At 35.8% G+C, this 11,448-nt stretch overlaps 1 protein-coding gene and 1 non-coding gene across 2 annotated transcripts; both read right to left on the minus strand.

The window, feature by feature from the left end:
* Window positions 1-431: 431 nt before the first annotated feature.
* Trnal-caa (transfer RNA leucine (anticodon CAA)) lies at window positions 432-546 on the minus strand. The gene is made up of 2 exons: window positions 509-546; window positions 432-476 (listed from the first exon to the last, which is right to left on the minus strand). It is a non-coding gene; the product is annotated as a tRNA-Leu (tRNA).
* A 138-nt stretch (window positions 547-684) lies between these two features.
* LOC114337851 (ctenidin-1) lies at window positions 685-11,044 on the minus strand. The gene is made up of 4 exons (XM_050656783.1): window positions 10,866-11,044; window positions 8,333-8,585; window positions 3,790-4,030; window positions 685-804 (listed from the first exon to the last, which is right to left on the minus strand). The coding sequence occupies exons 1-4, from the start codon at window positions 10,935-10,937 to the stop codon at window positions 795-797; spliced, it is 576 nt and encodes a 191-aa protein (XP_050512740.1). The 5' UTR covers window positions 10,938-11,044; the 3' UTR covers window positions 685-794.
* Between the last annotated feature and the right edge of the window lie 404 nt (window positions 11,045-11,448).

The following is an 11,448-nucleotide window of genomic DNA, read 5'->3' on the forward strand; positions in this document are numbered from 1 at the left end:
GTAGGTAAGGATTTGTAACATCCGTACAACTTTAAGACGTCGTAAAGATATCTTTCCGGAAATACCAGACATCTTTAAGACGTCTAAAACATCTTTAGTAAGTTATCTTTTAGATTTTTTAAGATGTCTTTGTGTTATTTGGGTTGTAGAAATATTTGCCAATAAATTTTTCTCGACCAAAAATCGGATTCAATTGAACAAGCTTGTAGTAGAAAAAACAAATTGGAGCATAAAAGAAACTGCTAATACAAATTCGAGAAATATGTCTTCGGTTGAAATACTTGGAAAACTCCTTTCTATTAGTTTTATGGCTATTAGATTTTTGTCTATGTTTTAAAAATAAAATTATTTAGAAGAGAAATTTTTTCTAAAAATAATAATTTTTTTATTTTAATTTTTGAAAATTTGCACTTCAAAAAAATAAAAAAGAATGTCAGAAGTGGGATTCGAACCCACGCCCACAGAGTGGACCAGAACGCTCGCAACCTGTGTTACAGGCAAGGTTAACCTTGAGTCTGGCGCCTTAGACCGCTCGGCCATCCTGACATATTAACAAAATTTCTATATCAGCGATTTTAACAAGAGGAAAAGCTAGCTTGGTTCTACAAAGTTTTAATTAAAGAAAATTGTGAAGGAAAGCATTGAAAAGGATGTATGTTTTAGGAAAATATGATACACTAGACCTGTAATAAATTTTTTATTAACGGCAAAATACACACAAAATTTTTACAAAAATAAAATCACAATACATTCGTCTTTTCTTATTTCTTGAACTTGAAGATACTCTTCGCTTCTCATTTTCCACTAAAAAAATGACAAATTAGTTATAACGTTCCATAAACAAGTATTTGTAAAAAATTGCAAATTGGTAAGTAGGTATATCTTGAATTGTCTTAAATCGTCGTTAAATATAATATCCAAAGCAGGGCCGTGCCGTGCTATGATGCGGTGAAGCAGTCGCATCAGGCGGCTTTACAAAGGGGGCGGCATAATCAGTAAAAAAATGTCAGATTGTGTAAAAAATGTTGTCAGAAACTATAGCAAAAATGAAAAGTTACAGACAATATGGCTAACGACCAAAGAAATTGCAGAAAATCTTGATATAAGTTCCGAATTTCCAGAAGAAAATTCGAGCTTTTAGCAGATGAAGCTAAACTTAAAATAAATTTTTTCATCTATATTTGAAGCCGGCCACTCACGGTACTGCGGTGTCGTTCGACATATAGTCGATGATATCAATTCTGCAGTACTGCAGCAGACAGGCTGTGTGTCTGCGGTAAAATTGTACGATTTTGTTGGATGCACGGTCACACACGAACAAAATTTTTGCCGATTAGGTCGAATTCGACAAAATTGAACGACACCGCAATATCGTGAGTGGCCGGCTTTAGACATTGCTGTTAAGTGGGTAGGCGCAAAATTTGCTTGCAATGTTTTTTAAATGCATTCATTTTTTTCGAATCCCGAGAAAAATGTATTAGTATTTTTGAAAAATTTAAACGCAGAATAAAATATTTCATTATTACCGAGCGGCGCGCGAGGGCTGAAAGTCCACGAAAACCTCTGTAATGTTTATTTGAATAAGTTAGAGGTGTGAAAAAAAGTGAAAATTGAGTGTAATTTTTAATTTCACATATCTTATTCATAACAAACCTTTTGTTGTGAATACTCGGTAAAAATGTAATCTTTCAATCTGACTTTAAATTTTTCACAAATATCTATTAGTTTTTTCAGGATTTGAAAAAATGATTGCATTTAAAAAGCATTGCAAGCAAATTTGTGCATAAACTCTTAATTCTTTGATTTATCGAATTTCGCTTTCAGAAAGAAACATAGTAAAAAATTTAAATTTTTATATGATAATTTTAAATTGAGGGAAATAGATGGTAAAACACTAGAAAAATATTGTATGAATCTTCATTCAATACTTTCAATAGAAAAATAATCTGATATAAAGGCAAATGATCATCTGGAAGAATTGCGTGATATATTCCAAATCAAACCATACTCAATGAAACATTTAGAGGTTTTGAACTATTTGTGCCAAAATGACCCAATTTCTTTGTACCCAAATGTAGTTGTATTACTAAGAATTTTATTAACACTCTCTGTCTCGGTAGCTAGTGGGGAAAAAAGTTTTTCAAAATTAATAAAAACTATTTACAAACCTCCATAAGACAATAAAAACTAACAAATTTAGCTTTTGTTTCAATAGAGTTCTCACTAGTTGGTACACCTACCTATCCCCACTAGACTGCACCAATTTGATTGACGAGTTTGCCAAAATTAAAGTCAGAAGGGTGCAATTATAATTTTTGTAAAAAATGTTACTTAATGTAATGTGAATACATATTTCATAATTTAAGTGTTTGTAAAATAAAAGTTTTCGTTCATTTTGTGTATTTTCATTTAATAAAAAAAATTTAATTTTCAATAATATAGAGGCTGTTTCTAAATACGTGTGACAAACTTTAAGGGGCAATTCTACATGAAAAAATAATGACAGTTTGCTCTAAAAACATATGTCCGCAAATGCTTCGTTTCCGATATACGGGGTGTAGAAATTTTTCTTACAAACTGACGATTTATTTATTGCTCTAAAACCGGTTGAGATCTACAAACTAAAGGTGGGTTATAAAAGGTAGTTATTGTGAACCTTTTGACATACAATTAATAATTTTATATCCACCATTGGCGCACATATGGGTAGTTGTCTGAAAATTTTTATAGAAAAAAAATAGTACGCCACTGAGATAGTTCAACTTAAAAACAATTTTTGAATTCCTCGTTCAATTTGTGACAAAAGATGTATCTTCCTTTTTTTTTCATACGATGCGCCGTTTTCATGCAAAAAAAAAAACATATTAACGCTTACAAAGTATTCGATTTAAGAAGTCTCTGCATGAATGTATAGATACAGAATCTTATCGTTTGTAATAGTTGATATTTTTTGCATGAAAACGGTGAGTCGTATGAAAAAAAGGGAAGATATATTTTTTGTCACAAATTAAACACGAAATTCAAAAAAATATTTTTAATTTGAAATATCTCAGTGGCATACTATTTTTGTCTATAAAACATTCAGGCCATTGCCCGTATGCGCACCTCTTAAAACTTGTCATACTTATTTAGAAACACCCTCTATAAGGGGCGGCATTTCGAAGACTTGCATCATATTGAGCAGATGTACCGCACGGTTCTGATCCAAAGAACCTAAAATAATAAGTAATCTGAACGGACTGAAAACATTGATTTCTATAATTTTACGATTCTGATTTTGCGCCTACCCCCTTAAGGACTTCATAAGGCAAAAATATACAGGGTATTCCTTTTGAAATAACAACGTTCACTAGATTTTCAGAAAAACGGAAGATCTGACATCTGACAACAATGTAAATACTAAACTTCCATAATAATAAAACTTATTCTGTACTTTAAGTTTGTATTTTATTTAGAAAGTGTGGAACGTGAATTATAGGTACCTACAAGACAAAATCCAGGGGAAGAGAAGTGTAGGGAGGAGAAGAATCTCATAGTTGCGTAACTTGAGGGAATGGTGCGGGTGCGGATGCACAGCAATCGAACTATTCAGAGCAGCAGCATCTAAGATCAGAATAGCCATGATAATTGCCAACTTTCGTCGCGGAGATGGCAAGTAAAGAAAAAGAAGGAACGCTTTTATGTAGTGATTATGGTGATAAAATAAATCGTTTAAAGTGGGGAAACTAAGGCAAACTTGACTTTTTACGAAAAATAAAGGTTCTAACAATAATATACATTTTTACTTACTAAGCTCCGGCTTTAGCAGATGATGAAGCAGATGCGTAACCACCACCAGAACTTCCATAACCGCCTCCATTGTGTCCTCCACCTCCATGGTGACCGCCGCCTCCGTTGTGTCCACCACCTCCGCCGTGTCCTCCACCTCCACCTCCACCGTGTCCACCACCTCCGTTATATCCGCCGCCTCCGTTGTGTCCTCCACCTCCGTTATGACCTCCTCCATTGTGACCACCGCCTCCTCCTTGTCCTGCAGATTTAAACAATGAAAAAATCATATGAATGAATTGCTAACATTAGATTTTAACTCATTATTTTTGCAACATGTCCCACTCATCTCTATTTTTGTCTTGTAATACTTTGGTACGATAATACGTTCGATAATGTCTTCTACTCCGGTTCGTCTACGAACTTCCTCGTTTCTTAGTATATTTCTCAAGCTTATTCAAAGCATTATTCTCTCCATTTTATCACCATTGAGGTAGAGGTAATTATAGGGAAAATCATTTTCTTTATTTTGAAAAACAATTATCCAACCACCTTTTCCTACCATCCAAGTTTCCTAACTAGCGTGTATATTAGGTTGAATTTGTCTGTCTGTGGCTTAAGTTTCATGTCAGCTACCATACTTTTATGTTTCAACAATTTTTTTCTGTAATTTTGGAGAGGAAATTTCCCCATTTTATGGTACTGGTTTTTACCCTATTATTTCCCCATTGTTTGAGATAATTTTTTGTGGAGACTACTTATTGAAAAGGAACGTACTGCGACCTGAAAGATTTTTTTGGGTAAGTATAACCTACTTCTTCTTTGAGTACGATATTTTGATGCCCAAATTTTAGGCGTGGATTCCATGATAATTTTCCGATATTGTTCTCGATCATGCGCGGCATGTAACAATTGATCTGCCGATAAGTCAGTTCATTGACGAAGGTTTCGGAACCATGGATGTTTCTTCATACCAATTCCTCTTTTTCATGTTATCCAATCTTTCTGTTGAGTATTAACTGTAGTATCCAGATGTTCCCTCTCATTATGTGGCCAAGATATATTCTACTTTTTAAATTATTTCAATACACCTAGGCTTTTCAGAATGCCTATTGTTGATTTTAAAGTGGTTTGGTATCTGGTCAGATTCTAAGTAGACCCGTTACCCGTTTTAAGTATTTATAACGCTGATAAACAATTAGCTCATATACGAGCTAATACTAAGGATTTGGGAAGAAGAAAGAATGCCCGAAGAATGGAAAACTGGATGGATATTTCCGATTTTAAAGAAAGGGTTCTACAAAATGCAACAACTATAGAGGAGTAACACTGTTAAACAGCTGCTACAAGATATTGGCAGCACTAATCAGACAAAAACTCTCAAAATATATTGAAACTAAAATAGGAGACTATCAGCACGGATTTAGAGAGGGAAGGTCAACAATAGACGCAGTTCAAATAATCACACAGTCAATTGAGAAATGCTACGAACATGATATCGACTTACACATCCTTTTCATAGATTTCAAGCAAGCCTTTGACAGCTTAACAAGACCCGACCTAATAGAAGACATGAAAAACCTAGATATACCAATGAAACTTATAAAGCTTACGAAAATGACAATGGAAGGATCGACTGCAGCAATAATTACAGATAACGGTATCACCAAAAATATAGAAATAGCAAGTGGAGTACGACAAGGAGACTCTCTATCAACGTCATTATTTAATGTCGCAATAGAAGGAACAATAAGAGCTACAGAAATAAAAGGTACAATTATAACATCGATGTCGCAACTTGTGACGTATGCTGACGACATAGCATTAATTAGCAGAAACCTGAACAGTTTAAAGGAAGAATTTACGAAGTTATGCAAGGAAGCATCCAAAAGGGGTTTAGAAATAAATCAAAACAAAACAAAATACCTAATATACTTAAGAAAAAATCCAGATAATGTGACAAGTTTAAATATTGGTGAATATAAGTTTGAAAAGGTAGAACACTTTAAATATCTTGGAGTCTCAGTTAATCGAACTAACGATAAAAGCATCGTAATCAGTGAAAGAATCCAGGCAGGAAACAGAGCCTACTGGAAATACAATAACTTCCTAAAAGATAAGAAGCTTACTCAGAATACTAAACTGAAGATTTACAAAGCAGCAATTAGACCAGTAATCACATATGGTGCTGAGGTAATGTGTCTGGCCCAGAAAGACGAAGAAAGATTGAGGATCCTAGAGAGGAAAACAATTCGGAGGATAGCAGGCCCACTAGATTTAGGTAATAATGAACTTAGAAAACTTATGAACCACGAAGTAAGAGGACTTCTGAAAGGAGAAGACATCATCAGGTTTATCAAGGCACAGAGACTCAGATGGATGGGACATATAGAAAGAAGAAATCCAGAAGCCGTCATCAAGAAAATTTCCAAATGGAGACCTGTATCAGGCAGACCACAAGGAAGACCCAGAGATAGATGGGAGAACCGGATAATCGAGGACCTTAAGAAGATGGGAGTAAGAGAATGGACAAAAAGCCATAAGCCATGGGCAAAAAGGACCATAAGCAAAAAGAGGAACGAATGAAGAAAAATTGTAGAAGATGCCAAGTCACACAACCAATTGTAAAACCAAAATGTTAATGCGGATTGATTCACTGAGACAATGTATCAGGCAGACTCTATCAGGCAGACCACAAGGAAGACCCAAAGCTAGATGGGAGAACCAGATAATCGAGGACCTTAAGAAGATGGGAGTAAGAGAATGGGCAAAAAGCCATGAGCCATGGGCAAAAAGGACCATAAGCAAAAAGAGGAACGAATGGAGAAAAATTGTAGAAGATGCCAAGTCACACAACCAATTGTAAAACCAAAATGTTAATGCGGATTGATTCACCGAGACAAACGAATCGGAAGAGCCCGAAGAGGGCGGCAATCACTCCGCTAGGAGTGTGGATGGTACCCCGTCAAAATAGCCCCGTCAAAAAAAGCTCCGACAAAATAGCCCCGACATAATATCCCGCACACAAAATAGCTCCGACAAAATAGCCTGCAGACAAAATAGCCGCGGAATAATAGCCCGCCGACAAAATAGCCCCGACAAAATAGCCCCGAAAAAAAGCACCCTTTAGAATTAATCATAAAATAATTCCTTAAAAATACATTTTTTCGGAAATGGTAATTATCCTCTATTCAGATGATTATCTTAACCACATTAAATAAAAATTGTCTTTTCAGAGAACTCGAGTCCTGTCTTTCCTGCTTCTTGGAAGTTTGAACATTTAAGTTAAGCGAAAATCAATGTTAATTTATGATATAAACATTTTTTTTCTGTTTTCGGGCAACAGTAAAATGCATTTTAAATTAAATAAATTAAATACATTCTTCCTTTTTGTCAAATAATTTAAATTAAAAAAAAGTTTTTGGACACCTTGTATAAATAATTATGTATTGTTTATAAGAGGCTGTTTTAGCCGGGGCCATTTTAGCCGGGGCTGTTTTGACCGGGGCTATTTTGTGTGCGATCTATTTTGTCGGGGCTATTTTGTTTGCGGGCTATTTTGACGGGGCTTTTTTGACGGGGCTGTTTTGACCGGGCTATTTTGACGGGTCATGAGTGTGGATGCCATGATGATGATGATGAACAATTATTGTTCAACAGATAAACCTTCATGTTTTTATGTCCCTTTGTCCATTTTACAGACATGATATTATCTGAGTGGGCAGTATTCACTGATATTGGCAGTAATTAGGCAGAGTGTGAGTTTCTTAATCTCTAAAAGTATTTTTGCGTAGCGACCAGGATATTAATAGTCCATTTGCTTGCCTTAAAGCTTAATTTTTTTTTTCTAACAGGCTACACTACATTTTCCCATTTTCGGACATTTTCTACCACACAGTTTTTTGGTATACCGTAGAATGGTTTTGGTATATTTCAGTGAAAGGAGTATTCAATTTTTCTTTAGCAAGCCATATGTCTGTCTTTTGCGGCATGCAAAAGCTCGCCAGTGCTATTTATGCCTTTCCAGTTCTTTATATTTCGTAGCCACGATATTTGTTTGCGACCTACTCCTCTCTTGCCCTCAATCTTCCCTTGGATGATTAGTTGAAGCATTGCGTATTTTCCCCTCTCAGAATATGCCCCAGATATCCAATTTTTATAACTGGATCAAGTTGGGCAATTCTCTTTCAGTATTTGCTCTTTTTAAGACTTTCATTTGCATTCCAAGTAATTTTGATTATGCACTCTATAGGTATTGTTAGAATCTCACGTTTACTTTAAATCTACTTTCAGTTTTTAATCAGTACAAAAATCGCAGTCTCTTTTTTCTTTTGGTATACTAATTTATCAACTATCTTTGATATTTGATCTAATGTAGTATTTTTATTAAGTAATTACCCTTTTTCCTTCCCTTCTTTGCAGAATTTTACACAACAGCAAATTAAAAAGAGCCAAAGGCTTTTATATAGGTGGATTACTATACACGAAAGCTTGAGGGTATGAGCATTTTTCTTTCTTTGCCCATGTTTGACTAAATTCTAACCAGATAAACTGTGATACTTACCGCCACCGCCTCCCCATCCGCCGCCACCTCCGGCACCACCTCCTTGGCCACCGCCGCCGCCCCATCCTCCACCACCACCGCCGCCCCATCCGCCACCGCCTCCTTTACCGCCTCCTTGTCCACCGCCGCCGCCCCATCCTGCACCACCGCCGCCTCCTTTACCACCTCCCCCTCCTCCACCCCATCCGCCGCCACCTCCGGCTCCGCCACCGCCGCCTTTGTTGTAAGAATTTCTTCTTACTCTAAGGACATTCTGAAAAATAAATAAAAATCATGTTAACATTTAATGTATATTGTATATTCTTGTAAATCTGCGGGTACCGCAGAAACGCTAGAAACAATCAATGGAAAGCATTTTTTTCAGTTATTTACAAAAAACGGCAGTTGTATGTCACAGCAATCAGCGATCTTATGGACCCTTCCTAAATTGACGCTCTGATACATTTCAGACTGGATCGATTAGTCTTTTGACTTCCTTTATCCCTTAGTTTCCTATGCCTTCTTCTTTGCCCTTTAATTCGTCTAATTTTGAACATAGGCTTCCCCCAGTTTTCTCCGTTCGGTTCTGTTTTGTGCTTTCTGTTTCCAGTATGTTCCTCCTATCTTTCTAATGTCATCTCACCATCTCATCTGGGGTCGTCCTCTTGCTCTCTTTCCTCTTCATGGTCTTCATTGTTGTATCATGGTATTCCACCTATTGTCCGTTTGTCTGGCGTTATGACCTGCGAGACTCCATTTTAGCCTGCCTATAATTATCTTGTCCTGCGTCTTTGACTTTTGTTTTATTTCTTCTCCAGTTGTTTTGCTTTTTGTCTTTTAATTTTCTCCTAACATTGCTCTCTCCATCGCTCTTGTGTCTTCATTATTTTATCCATGTTTGCTTTGGTCAAGGTCCATGTTTGGTATGCGCATGTGAGAATTGGGAGTATGCACTGGTTAAACACTACTGTTTTTAAGTATTGTTGTATTATTGCTGTCTGTTGGACTTCACTCATAGGTTGGTTCTGAAGCCAGGAAATTAAAAGTACAGTGGAACCTCGATAAGTCGGATTTAACTAAAGGTAGGTAGGAATTAACTAAAATTTCAAAACGGCGTTAACTTTAAAATAAGACAACTACCAGTCACAGGAGCATGCTGGGGATGGAAATTCGCCGGTCATACGATTAGACAAAAAGACGAAAGATGGAATAAAATTATTACAGAATGGAGACCATGGACATATAAACGAAAGAGAGGAAGACCACAGATGAGATGGGTAGATGACCTAAAACACCAAGCAGGCTCAAAATGGATGCACATGGCTCAGGATAGAGAAAGATGGAGGAGCGAAGGGGAGGCCTATGTCCAATATTGGATGTCGCAAGGCTAATAGATAGAAGGTACTCTAAGAAGCATAAAAATGTCGCACTTGTATGTTGCATTTTGGTTTTTGAGCAAGCATTCGACACAGTAGAGCATTAGGAAATAATAAATGCCTTACAGAACGGAAGAATTGATTATAGATATAAATATCTAATATATATGACAAAGCAACAACATCTGTCAGTCTTATGGAGAACATTGAGTCAATTTACATAAACCTAGGAGTCAGAAAGGAAGACTCCAAGTCACTAAAATTGTTTAACTAAGCTTAGAACAAACTTAGAACAAGTATACTTTTATGTATACTTAGGACAGATCTCAAAACTGGACAGGGAAAATCACCAAAATGAAATCAAAACAAGGAGCAGACCGGCTATATATACTATACAAGTCACGGCAGCATTTTGATCTTTCAAAATATATTGAAAAACAAAAAATACCCCAGTAACTAAAAACGAGTGTTTTTATCAGTCTGGACTACCTGTTATTATACCCATACAACTGACAAACGTCGACATTTACCAATGATAACATAGAAACGATATAGAAAAGATATCGAAAATACAAAAATCTAAGGAAAGACAGATGCTAAACATTAGACTGCGAGATATGAAAAGAATCAGCTGAATTTGCAGTAGGGCAAAAGAGTAGCAAAACTTAAATGGAAATTTGCTGTGCTTACTCTAAGATAGTGCTATGCACAATTAAACATAGAAAAACGGCATACCTGTGGCACCTAATTAGAAACGAAAGATACCAGTTTCTGCAAACCTTAATTGAAGGAAAGATCGAAGGAAAGATCGAAGGAAGAAGGGAGTGGACAGGAAGAAAATGTCATGGCTCCGTAATGTCAAACAATGGACAGGGCTAAGAAACATAGGAGACCTAATACATACTGCAAGGGATAGAGAAAAATGGTCAAAAGTGATCGCGAACATCCATTAGTGGATTGCATAAGAAATTAGAAGGCAAATGGAATAAAAGAGAGGGTACATTGTTGACTCGAGAGTTTAAGGAATTTATCTAGCAGTTAATCAGAATCCATAGGATTCAAGAAAATATTGGAGGACTCTGATGTCCAGCACAATTTGCATAGTGATCATGATTGGTTCAAATCACAGCAATTAACTTGTCAAAAATAAAAACTAATAAAAATTTTGAAAAATTTACCTCGAGCTCTGCTGTTTGGATCGCTGCCACAAGGCAAGTCGACACAATTGCAACCACCACAAACCACTTCATGATTGTCTGATCAAATGTGGATTCTCAGTCTATTTATACAAAATCATCTCTTTTTTGCAAAGGTTTAATGTAATGACGTAACCTTCCTATTAAGCCGAAGAAAAAATTTACGTATTGTTATCGTTTCTCTGTTAAAATTATTCTGGTGGAGTTACTATGAAATAGTATGGTCGCTTAGTAACAGTTTTATTGGTTATCTTAGAAGTAATAAATTTTATTGCGTGTTTAATGTTTGTTGGTATTTTGTAGAAATAATAATAATTAAACATTAACATCCGTTTTAAAATATTATTAGATAATATGTATATCACTGGTTTATCTTATATTAATAATAGCATATATATCATCATCATCTTTGGTTCGACAACACTTTTTTGTCCTTTGTCTTAGTCTATTCAAGAATTCTTCTCCATTCTAATGTTACCATAATCTTCTTTCGTCGTTTATGTATGTCCCATCCACCATAACGTTCAATTTTTATGAATGTTATGATATCCGAGTCCTCTTGCAT

Source organism: Diabrotica virgifera, chromosome 7 (genome assembly GCF_917563875.1).
Source record: "Diabrotica virgifera virgifera chromosome 7, PGI_DIABVI_V3a".
Classification (NCBI taxonomy): Eukaryota; Metazoa; Arthropoda; class Insecta; order Coleoptera; family Chrysomelidae; genus Diabrotica; species Diabrotica virgifera.